Raw genomic sequence first — 12,657 nt, 5'->3', positions numbered from 1 at the left:
TTGCTCCAGATAAGTTCTGAGAGGCACATGTGGCATGCCAGCAAGCTCTCAATAAATGCTTTGATGCATTTGCTGATTAGGGAAACAAATGTTGTCAGTCGAGGCACATTGTGATCTATTTTGAGGGATGAATATAGTCCTTGGGGACTAAATTTCAAACACAAAGACAGCATGTTCTGCTCGCTTAGCTGAGAGATTGAATTATTGGACAGTTCATTGATGTGATATGCTTGATCAGTGAAAATAAAGTAAACAGGGATTGAGCACAAGAAGAAAGGCAGACTGAAATGCGGATTTGGTTTGGTCTGATTATATAGTACTATACTTTGGAATTCATCATAAAATGGAATAAAGCAAAGACTAATTTAGTGTCAGAAAATCCCCCCCCCCCCCCCCCACACCCTCAGCCTCTAATTATATCCATGGTAACAATATAATTTATATTCACACTGAAAAAGAAAGCCAACAATGAAAATGATGTGTATGATAATGTACCTACTGACTGGAATTGCTACATCTGAGGTTTTTCTTTCCTTAGGAATCCAATTGAATACATTGTAATGCCTTGCAAATCCTGAAGACAATTCCAAATTAGCCACATTTTATGAAAGCAAACACTGGCATGGGATGCAGACACAAAACAGGATAGGCAGGGGTTTGGATGCCTCAGGAGGCTGGCATAGAGTTACAGAGCCTTTCACCTTTAGGTCACTGGCTTAAATCCGGCACAGGCTGAGAATGACAGAAAATCATTACCACATGGGGAATAAGTTGGTGGTCTTTATACAGTTCTCACTGGACAGGTTTCCACATTGCCACAAAAGACCATCCCCGTTTGGTGTTATTACTTGCAGTCTTAACAGAGTTATAAAAGCACGAAGAGGCATTGAGAATGTATTATTCTCTCACCTTACACAGTGGACCACTGAGCGGGGGTCCTCTAAGTGCATTGCTACCAGTAGGGGGTGGTGCTTCAATATTGTGTTTTCAATCACTAGACACATGCAAGTTCCCTGGAGTCCTGCAGAATTTGCCTATCCCTCACTATTGAAAATGTGATAGTGAAACAGCCCCCCCCCCCCCCCACACTGACAGGCCTGTTGGTGGAGGACTCCCACACAGCTTAGAGGGAACAGTGCAGTGGACCCCCCTGGAGTGGGGTTCAGGCAGTGGCACAGCAACAGGGTCAGTTAGGAAAACTGTGTCCCTGCTGCACCTTATCTGGGAACAAATGAGAGAACTTAGCTTTACAGTGCAGTTCATCTGGCACTGTTTATTAGCACTAAATTCCCCCCTGAAGAAAGAAAATTCAATACTTAAGCAGTTTCCCAGGTTTGATTTACATGTTACCCCTTTCCCTAACTACACATACACACACCCCATTGTCTATTTTTTTTCTACGATCAATTAATAAGTTGCTGACTTGTGACTGGGTATTAAAAATGGCTGTGATAAGAGATTCATTCTACTCATCTTTGACATTTTCCTTTGCATATCACAAAAGTTCCCATTCAAGGCTGGGACCACTTATCTGACTCTCTCCTTTTGTCTTTACTTTTTCCCTACCCCCTCTTTCACTTGTAAGTATGAGCTCAGCTTTGCATCTCACATTCGCAGTCCTCCCAGCTCCCTGCTGCAGTCTTGGCTAATTTTATGTTTTATGGTAATAAATCTGATCATGCGGTTCAAATGCAAGCACTGTCTTCTAGCAGCATGCTTAGGACCAAGGACTCACCCCACCCCCCTATCCATGGGGCTCATGGGAAATAAAAACACATTTCATCTCAAAAAAACAAACCACTCCATGCTGAAAACAAATAAACAGCCCCCTTAAGATCAAGTTTGTGAATCATCCTGGAATAAAATCACACAAAAAGAATTACCAGCATATACTAGTGTTTGGGAAAGCTAAATAAAGAGATTTCCTACAGAAAATAAAACACACAGTCATGGAAATCCATCCAGACAAACATCAGCATTCTGTCTAATGAACAGCCGTTACACTCAGGTCAGAAGAAAACATTTTATTATTTATTTTCTTAAAGAAAAAAAAAGCAATATAAATATTAGAGTATAAAACTTGCGTGTAACACAATGACATTGGCCTATATGGATATAAGAAGGATATAAGCATATATATAATATATAGGTATTAATTCAGTTTCAGACAAATGGAAATGACAGTTGAGTTTCAGCTTACATTTATATCACACACCACACACAAAAAAGATACACATCATTGAAGTACTTATGGCCACAAATTAGTTACTAAGAAAAAAAAGATCACCTCATTACTACACAACAATCTCTAATTTGCATGTCTTGTTAGAAAGGAAAGAGAGTTACTAAGGTTAATCTATTGCCCAAAGGTTCACAAAACTGCTTTATTTATAAGCCCTACAAGCCATGTAAACTGTTTCTATCAGTCACCAGAGAAAGGTGACTTGGATCAGTACAAAGTCTTCCCACAGACAGATTCTGCTTCTCTATACAGAGAGAGACAACAGTGGCATAGTGATGCAAAGATTAGTGCAGAACGCTTCAGTGAATACTTCCGTAGGTTGGGCTGCTCAAGATCAGGGCAGCTCTCTGGCAAATTGAATAGCATTAAACCCAAGGGATCCTTCTAAGCAACTTGTGTTAGAAGCTAAAACATTCATGACTTGATTATCCCTGCTCTCCCTCCTTCACATTAATAAATTCTAGGACATGGCCCATTCCTCCCTATTAAGCTGTATCTCTCTTTCTGACCAGCTTCGGAGGGCAGGCACCCACTTTCTGGAGGAATCTTAAAGAAGTTTTATCATTACTAGAATGAGTATCTGACCTGTAAGGCAGGGAACTGCAGAGTACATACACAGGTTACACCCTGCCAACCTTGTTTACTAAATGGATATCCAGTAACATATCTTTTGCTCTGAAATGTATAGTCCCTTGGTCCATTTAGTGTTAGTCCCTTGGTCCATTTAGTGTTTGAACTTAATTCATTGATCCAATAGTTTTTGTCCAGTTGTACATTCCTTAGCTGTCTCTGAGTACAGATCTTCTGCAAGCATTCAGAAACTCAGTCCAGTCTGTAGGCCCTCTAATCAATGCTCGGGTCCTGATTACGTAGTGGGCCTAGTCCTTAAATTCATGGTAATTGATTCTATCAAATCAATGGCTGACTATTCAGGAACCAGTTTTAAATAACGTGGCCTAAGGTTTACCTGAGTTCATGACTATGACACATCATAATTTTCTTTGTACCCTTTATTCCTGAACCTGCTGTTTCTAGGCTGTGCAACTCTAACCAAGAGACTCTCTTGTTTGACGTTCTATGTACAAGGTGAAAATTCCCCATGCTGGTGACATGCAGTTACACTTCTGTAATTCATGGAGTTTGCACTTTTCTGGGTGACCTCATGTGAATATCATGCATGCACTTTGATGCGCTGAGATGTGAAGTACACAGTTCCCATTCTGTACAAGTAGACTGAAACATATACCCTCCCCACACCTTTGCCCATTCCAGGAGGGACATAAAGCCATTCCATTATTCAAGAGATGCATAGCTGCTTTCTTACAATTTGGGGGGGGGGGGGGGGATAACACTTCCTACACGTTTTAAGGTTAGGGAAACACATTGAATGTATATCACTATAAACAAGTGCTGCAAAGGACTGGCTATACTTGCTCTTCAGCATTACGTAATCACTACTTACAGTTTTGTACAATCAGAACTAGGATGTCTTTTGGATTCATTTCCTCTTGGGGGGTTTTTTGTGTTTTTTTTTTTTACCATCTTTCCAGTCACACAGACAAAATATTTCTTGTTCCATGCTTCAGGCCATTGATAGTGACATTTCTAAAATGCACTTTTGCTTTGCCCCTAAAGAATTGTGCAGTACATACAACTAGCAAAAAGCAAACCATAGTTCTTGATTCTCACCTCCCCAACTCATAATAATGAAGGTGAAATAAAGAGAGGCTTAGTTTCTAAGAAAAAATCGGCAACTAAAATTTGCAATGTGGACTGTTAAATGACTGCCATTTTTTTGCATGAATGATCAAAAGCTTATAAATTATAAATATCCACCAAATAATTATTTACACTGCACAGAGGTACTATGTATGACTGTTAAATCAGTGACCGACCTGGATCAAACTCAGTCCAAATAGATTTTCAATTCATTTCACATCCTCCCACATTCAATTACTCTAGTACTAGTATAAAAGGCTAGTGAATATTAACAGGGCACTTAATTTCCTTTTGCTGGGTTCTTTATGTTTCATCATGAGGTCTAATAGTAGAATATCCACTAGTAGCTCAAATGATGATGCACATTCTTCTTTTGTTCTAACATTTTCAACATTTTTAACTTGACATTCAGCCTATGCCCTAGGGTTTGACTTGAGCGGTGGTGGTCCTGGAAGTATTCAGCCCTGTAGGTCTAAGCTACCCTAGTGCACATCCATTTTTACTTTTTCTCCTTTTTCCCAGACTTCTTCTTGTTTCCTCCGGAAGAGGTGGATCCCTTCCCATCGCGCTTCCCTGCTGAGTTGGTGAGAGTTGCTGTGTTGCCGGGAATGTAGACATTCTGCCGATAATCGGGGACATGCTGCAGTGTGAACTGGGGTCCATACCTGGTGCTAAGACCCATGGTGCCTGCACCTCCTCCCAAGGTAGAATGTCCATCTGCGGCTTCTGTATCACCAAATAGAGAAAAAAGGGAAATTAGTTTTATTGTACAGTACATTGCAACGCTTTATTCAGACAATTTGGAGACTTTGCATTTTATAAAGGCATAGAATTGATTAGTTATTGGTTTGTTAGCGATATATACACAAAAGTAATTTTATACATTGCTAAACGTAGTGAGTAATTCTATAACACAATATCCATGTAAGAATAGCTGTCCTAACTCATCCAAATAGCTATCTGGGTACTGGATCTGACTATATGCAGTATCCAGATAAACTCTGGCTCTGCCCTGGCACTTCTCAGATAGGGGGTAATTCTATGAGGAAGGTGCTGAATCTGTGCATAAATAATTGAAATACTGGCATATATACACGGATAAATGTCGAAAATCAACTTATGCACTATTCTATAAAATAGACACATATCTTACACAGTACATTTCTGACAGGTGGGGATGCTCACGCCTGTCTATTCTTATGAATACTAGCATATACACTCGGTTGTACACCCTTACGCCAAGCCCCCTCCCTACTCATCTTCAAATCTTTGTTCAAAGCCCACCTCTTCAATGTTGCTTTCGGCACCTAAACTTTATACCTTTCAGGAAATCTAGACTGCCCCTATTTGACTGACTGTACATTTGTCCTTTAGATTGTAAGCTCCTTGAGCAGGGACTGTCTACTATTTACTACTAATACTTAACATTTCTAAAGCGCTACAAGGGTTACGCAGCGCTGTACAATTTAAACATAGAGGGACGGTCCCTGCTCAAAGAGCTTACAATCTAAGAGACAAGTGAACGGTCAGTCCGATAGGGGCGGTCAAATTGGGGCAGTCTGGATTTACTGAACGGTAAGAGTTAGGTGCCGAATGCAGCATTGAAGAGGTGGGTTTTAAGCAAAGACTTGAAGATGGGCAGGGAGGGGGCTTGGCGTAAGGGCTCAGGAAGGTTGTTCCAAGCATAGGGTGAGGCGAGGCAGAATGAGCGGAGCCTGGAGTTGGCGGTGGTGGAGAAGGGTACAGAGAGGAGGGATTGGTCCTGTGAATGGAGGTTATGGGCGGGAACGTAAGGGGAGATGAGGGTAGAAAGGTAGTGAGGGGCAGCAGACTGAGTGCATTTGTAGGTAAGAAGGAGAAGCTTGAATTGAATGCGGTATCTGATTGGAAGCCAGTGAAGTGACCTGAGGAGAGGGGTGATATGAGTATATCGGTTCTGGCGGAATATGAGACGTGCAGCAGAGTTCTGAACAGATTGAAGGGGGGATAGATGGCTAAGTGGGAGGCCGGTGAGGAGTAAGTTGCAGTAGTCAAGGCAAGAGGTAATGAGAGTGTGGACGAGAGTTCGGGTGGTGTGTTCAGAGAGGAAAGGGCGAATTTTGCTGATGTTAAAGAGGAAGAAGCAGCAGGTCTTGGCTATCTGCTGGATATGCGCAGAGAAGGAGAGGGAGGAGTCAAAGATGACTCCGAGGTTGCGGGCAGATGAGACGGGGAGGATGAGGGTGTTATTAACTGAGATAGAAAGTGGAGGAAGAGGAGACATGGGTTTTGGTGGAAAGATGATGAGCTCGGTCTTGGACATGTTCAGTTTCAGGTGGCGGTTGGACATCCAGGCAGCAATTTCGGATAAGCAGGCTGATACCTTTGCCTGGGTCTCTGCGGTGATGTCTGCGGTGATGACTGTCCTTCTATGTTAAATTGTACAGCGCTACGTAACCCTAGTAGCGCTTTAGAAATGTCAAGTAGTAGTAGTAGTGGTTGTGCTAGTATTCATAAGAACATAAGAACAGCCATACTGGGTCAGATCAATGGTCCGTCATGCCCAATATCCTGCTTCCAACAGTGGCCAATCCAGGTCACAAGTACTTGGCAGAAATCTAATTAGTAGCCACATTCTATGCTACCAATCCAGGGCAAGCAATGGGTTTCTCCCATGTCCATCTCAATAACAGACTATGGACTTTTCCTCCAGGAACTTGGCCATACCTTTTTTAAACCCAGATACGATAACCGCTGTTACCATATCCTTCGGCAATGAGTTCTACAGTTTCCTCCTATTTGTTTTAAAAGTATTTCCATGTAATTTCATTTAGTGTCCCCTGGTCTTTGTACTTTTTGAAAGAGTAAAAAATTGATTCACTTTTACTGTCCTATACCTACTTTCTTATATAGAATATACTCCAATCAGGTGCCCCCCAGGCACCTTTCGAGTTACCCTCCTAGTGCCAAGGTGTCAGACATGATTATCAGTGGCAAAATCCAGATAGTGCCACTAAAAATCAGTGACTGGGCCTGGTGAGCACTAGTTATCCCGGTAGCAGGTGCTATTACCTTGATAATTCCAAAATCCCTTCCCATCCTCCCAACAGCATGAAAATGCACGCGCAGAAACTTGCACCTGCTCCAAAATAGGTGTAAATGTATATATGTAATTCTGTTCATGTTCCTGCATATTTCATAAAATACACATGTACATCACAACTTCATTTCTGATCAGCCCAAATTATGCCCATGGGAGTATATACACATGAATCATTTAAAAGTCATGTGGCAATGAGCGTGTTTTTAAATGTCAGTAGCCACAGGCAATAACATCTGGATATCCAGCAACAATAACTGGACAGTGGCTGCTGCTGAGTATTTGGGTAGATTGGCAAGTTGCCGGCATTATTCAGATAGCACTTAGGATAACTTTCATACTGTCCTATGTTAGTTATTCAGATAGCGGCATTGAAAATCATCGTTGTCCGGATAAAGTGTATCACTACCCTGGCACTGTCCGGATAATTCCCAGGCTGCCTGTAAAGATATTCAGCAACGTTATCCAGATAATGCTGTTAAATGTCTCTTAGTGGCATTTATCCTAGTAGCAGTTCTTCTACCTTGGTAAATGCTTTTAAATATTGGCCCCGGTGTGCGGGCGGAGCAAGATGGCGGCAGCAACATCATTCCGCGAGTGAGCCTTCGGATAGCGCTGTGTTAAACCTACACCTCTTGGTAGATTTTTCTTCTTTAAAGATTTATCTTACCTTTCTTTCCTCAACGATGCCGCATACCAAGAGGAAGGGGGTTTTGAGAACCGGAGCCCTGCCGGTATGAACTTCGACTCCAACACAGCTCTCTATCCAAGGATTCCTCGCGAGAACCCCTGCTACGACGCCGGGAAGCCCTGCTGAGCTCGCTGCCCGAGGAGAGGCTGAGCTTCAGGGGCAGGACGTTTCATTGTCCCCCCCGGTGCGCCCACCACCACCGCAACCGGCTGAGGTCGATGATGGAGGAGTAGCCCCTAACCGTGGTGACGAGAGAGGAGAGCTACTACTGGGTCCCCACTTCGATGCTACAGCTGAGGCCTGTATAATAGCAATGGCTGAGAATCAGATGGCACACAGACCAGGAAAATCTTTAGTCTCCTCGCCGGCGGTGACTCTTGAGGCGATATGGGAGACTCTACAGACGGTGATGGAATCAACTAGCAAGATTGAACCGTTAGTGGGTAATGTAAAGGAATTAACTATTGCATTTTCCTCTATGAAAGAAGAGGTAACTGAAAAGATCCAAAATTTGTCAATTGAAACTTCTAAATTGAAGGAAACCTCAGTTAAATTAATACAAGACAATATGCTGATACATAAAAAGTTGGAACATTTTGAAAATTATAATAGGAGGCTAAATTTACGATTTTTGAATTTCCCACGGACTTCTATATACCCTCCATTAGAAATTTTTAAAAGGTATTTGGTGGAAAATTTAAAATTTACCTTAGAAAATGTGCCTCCAGTGAATAAAATTTATTATCTCCCTATAAAGAAAGCAATACAAGTGTTGGAACAACCGGATTTAAATGTATCAGAACTACTAGAAACGTCGCTGACTGATACAACTGAGCGGCAAACTTTGCTGGTTTCATTCATATTTCCTCAAGATTTAGAATCTGTAAGGAAGATGGCTTTGAAGAACTTGCAAACCCCATTTTATGGGGGGAAAATCTGGGTATTCCCAGATGTTACTAAACAAACTCAAAGTAGAAGGAAAGACTTCTTAGCACTTCGTGCTGAAACTTTGTCTTTAGGAGCCTCATTCCACTTGAACTATCCTTGCAAATGCAATATAAAATATTTAGGGGTAAAATATGTTTTCTTTGAACCCGAACATTTAAAACAATTTATTTCTCAGAAAAAATTATTATAATGCTTCTTGAATCTAAACCGTTATGTTTCGCCTTAAGACTAGGATGTTGGGAGTGTAATTATATTTTTGGGGTTTGTAATAATCTGCTATTGCTTTATTTCAATCTTGAGATATGATGAAGTAAATTTCTTTCTCCTAAGTTAACGGCTTTTAGCCCCTGGAATTTGGTGGTCTAATACAAGTTTTGTAATATTTTCCTGATTTATTTTGTTTAATTATGTGGCAATTTCTTAACTGTATTACCTACTCAAGTAGTAAATGCTTGTAAAAATGTGAAAATGATAAATAAAAAAAATAAAATAAAATATTGGCCCCGGTGTGTGTCTACGTTTTATGTATATATGCAATCACACATTTTTTTAAAAGCCCATTTACGTATGTAAAATAGTTTGCATGCAGAAAACGCTTTATAAAATTGCTCCCATAATATTGAGATTAGATTTACTAGTTTTTATAGTTGAGTATAAGAAATATTTTAAAACATATACCCCCAAATTCTATATAGTGTGGCTTGAGTTGCATGCACAGATCTGAGCGTATTCTGATCTGCATGTACAATTCAATTGGTTAACAAGCCAATTGGCACTGATAATTGGATGTTAACAAGCAATTATCGGCACTAACTGACACTAATTAGAATTTACACGCACTACTCACTAAGCATATTCTATAAAGTTGTCTGCATAAATTCTACAATGCGGCTCTCAAAAGGGGGTATAGCCATGGGTGGAGCAAGGGCAGGTTGTGGGCATTTCTAAAGTTTATACGCAGTGTTGCACAATAACCTTTTCTGCGCCTAAAGTTAGGTGTGGGCATTTACACCAGCTTTTCATTGGTGTAAATGACTGCGCTTAAATATTAGTCACATGGACGGTGCTATGTGTATTCTGTGCCTAACTTTAGGCGCAGCATATAGAATACACATAGTCGTGTTTTCTATCTGCACTGATTTTTTTCAGCGTCAAATATATTATCTGTCCCATAGGGGGTGATATTCAGCCTGTGGCAGGCAGTAGTTTTACAGCTGCTGAAAGTCACTGGGCAAAGGCACTGAATATCGGGGTTTTCAGCGGATACTTAAGTTATGCGGGTACCAACTGATATTCAGAGCCAGTTCCCGCATATCTAATTGGGCAAATCAAAAGCAGTCCTATCTGTCCAGATAGGTATTTGGGGACCGGCACTGAATATCGCCCTGCCACTAATAAGAACATAAAACCATAGGTGGTCGGTGGCCCAACTGTTTGGGGAGGTTAAAGGGGGTGGGGTTAGGGGTGGAGCTAGGGGCGGAGCATATAGCCACAATTAACACAGAAAAAAATAAGTAAAAATAAAAGTCACAATTAATACCTTTTATTAAATTTAGATATTAGATATGTATCATATGTCAAAGAATAAAGTGGTTGCTCAAAGCATATACTAACCATAATCGCTCAACTGTATGCACAACTTTGTGCAAAAACACAGTCAGAACCTTACTGTACCATAACACTAGACAGACCCTAATACACCAATATACCACCCATATGGAAAATGCAGACCGTCAACAATATGAAACAAGGGGTCATAATATCACAATTCAAATGTAGAGCCACAAAACACTCTTTTGGGTGGATAGTGTTCACAATGAGCTCCTTTTATTAACGACTATATGTAGATCCTTCAAGAGGTAGTGTGTCATGATTTAGGATCTAAAACCCTTTCCGATGTTTTGGTGCCACCTCAGTAAAGCCAATACACAATCTCTCCACTGCAAAACACTATACACAAACTTGTGCAAAAACACACTCATAACCTTAATAGCACTAATTCCAAGGACAGGACGAGCTACAACCTTATGCGTGGAAAGGCAGCACTGTAATTACACCGGGCTCTAAAACACCAGTACACAACCTAGTGAAACAAAAAAAAAAAAAACCCAAAAAGGGCTGTAAATACTAGTAGAATACTGCACCTTGATTACACATGAAAAACACATGACACAACAGATATGAAGGCAAAACTGGAAAGTTACCTCAAGAAGTCAGACTCAGCATGCAGCAATACTAGAAAAATTGAAACTTACATGCAAAATATCACAGATCCACATTTCCAAAACCTGACATATTCCAGTTAATAAATTCTGAATAAAATACTTTTTTCTACCTTTGTTGTCTGATCATTTAGTTTTTCTATTCGCTTTGGTCCCAGTGTCTTCTTTCCATTTGATATTTTTTCTCTCAACATGTCCACCTACTACTACTACTACTACTGTTTAGCATTTATATAGCGCTACATCCCTCCATCCTTATCCAACATTTCTCCTGTCTTCCCTGCCCTCCACTCCATCCATATCCAGATTTCTCCTCTCTTCCCTCCCCTCCATCCATCCATGTCCAGCACCTTCCCTCTTTCTCTTCTACTCTTCCATCCAGTGTCATCCCTCTTTCTCTCTCCATCCTTCTACCCATTACCCTCTCCCAATCCTTCTGTCTATTGTCTCCCTCTCCTTCCATCCATTGTCTCCCTCTATCTCCCCTTCCTTCTAAACAGTTCTCTCTCTCGACCCTTTTCCATTCAGCATGTCCTCTCTATCCCCATCCTTCCAGTGTCTTTCCTCTTTCACTCCCTACCCTTACCTCCAGTGTCTTCCCTCTTTCTGCCCCCTCCTTCCAGCATTTTCCCTCTTTCTCCCTCCTTTCATTCTGCATTTCTCCGTCTGACAGCTAGGGTCTCCCCCAGTTTCTCCCCAGCAGCTTCTCTCTCTCTCTCCTACCCATGTCCCCTCTTTCTCTCCCCATCTTTCCACTAATCTCTCTCTCTGTACCCCTCTTCTATCCAGCATCTTCTCTCTGGCTCTCCCTTGCTCTTTTCCATGGCCCCTCTTTCTCTCCCCATCTCTCTCTGGCTCTTCCATGTTCTTTTCCGTGTCCCTGGCTTTCCCCTGCTCTCTTCCATGTCCCCCTTTTCTCTCCCCATCTCTCTCTGGCTCTCCCCTGCTCTTTTGCATGTCCCTGGCTCTCCCCTGCACTTTTCCACTTTCTCTCTCTCTCCTCCAGCGTCCTCATGCATCTCTCCTCTCCCTCATGCATCCCACCTTTCTCTTCCCTCCCCTTCTTGCTTCCCTTAGATCTAGACTACCATCACTCTCACTCCTTTCTCCACCCTCCCCTTTTCCCATTCCCATGCCCTGCCATTGCTTTCCTTCCTCCCTCTTCCCCTTAGATGTGGCATCACATCCTCCTACCATTTGCAAGATTAGAAATGACTTGGGGGCTCTTTCTCTGGCTGCGTGGGTAGAGCTTAAGGTTTGTCTTCTTGCAGTGCTGGAAGAAGAACAAAAACTGAAATATGGGGGCTTGATATTTTTCATTAATCTGCAAATGAAAGGAAGAAAGCCTTACCCTTTGCTTCTTTCAGGGCACAGACTGATGACATCAGAAAGAGAAAGGCAGAGCTTCACAACAAAGAGGTGTGATTGGCCCCAGCCCTAGCTCCCTCCTTCTTCCACCCTTCCTTTCCTCCATTCGTCATGCGCCTCAGGAATAAAGCTCAAACTCCTCCTCTTCCCAACCCCAAAAACATTCTGACCAATGAGTTTCCAAAGAAGGAACTAAAACTTCTCCTCTCCCCTCCCCATCAGTGTTAGGGGCGGACCCTTCTACTGCTCTTCCAGTCCCTGACCAATCAACAACATTAAAACGGATAGAGCTTAGAGCCGTGACCAGAACGGACTCTCTCAGCCAAGGAGGTTAGAAGATTAAGAGCCTCAATCAAACCTCATCTCAGTCAAAAACTTCCACCCTCTG

At 41.9% G+C, this 12,657-nt stretch overlaps 1 protein-coding gene across 1 annotated transcript in view; it reads right to left on the bottom strand.

Moving 5' to 3' along the window:
- Positions 1-2,970: 2,970 nt before the first annotated feature.
- LOC115476840 overlaps positions 2,971-12,657 on the bottom strand; it is a 411,909-nt gene continuing 402,222 nt past the window's right edge. Inside the window, exon 9 of the mRNA XM_030213413.1 lies at positions 2,971-4,687. Within this exon, the coding sequence (XP_030069273.1) occupies positions 4,461-4,687 (227 nt within the window). The 3' untranslated portion in view covers positions 2,971-4,460. The remainder of the gene's footprint in view (positions 4,688-12,657) is intronic.

Source organism: Microcaecilia unicolor, chromosome 8 (genome assembly GCF_901765095.1).
Source record: "Microcaecilia unicolor chromosome 8, aMicUni1.1, whole genome shotgun sequence".
Classification (NCBI taxonomy): domain Eukaryota; kingdom Metazoa; phylum Chordata; class Amphibia; order Gymnophiona; family Siphonopidae; genus Microcaecilia; species Microcaecilia unicolor.
The sequence above is the reverse complement of the archived record's forward strand: the minus strand, read 5'-3'. Positions and strand labels throughout refer to the sequence as shown.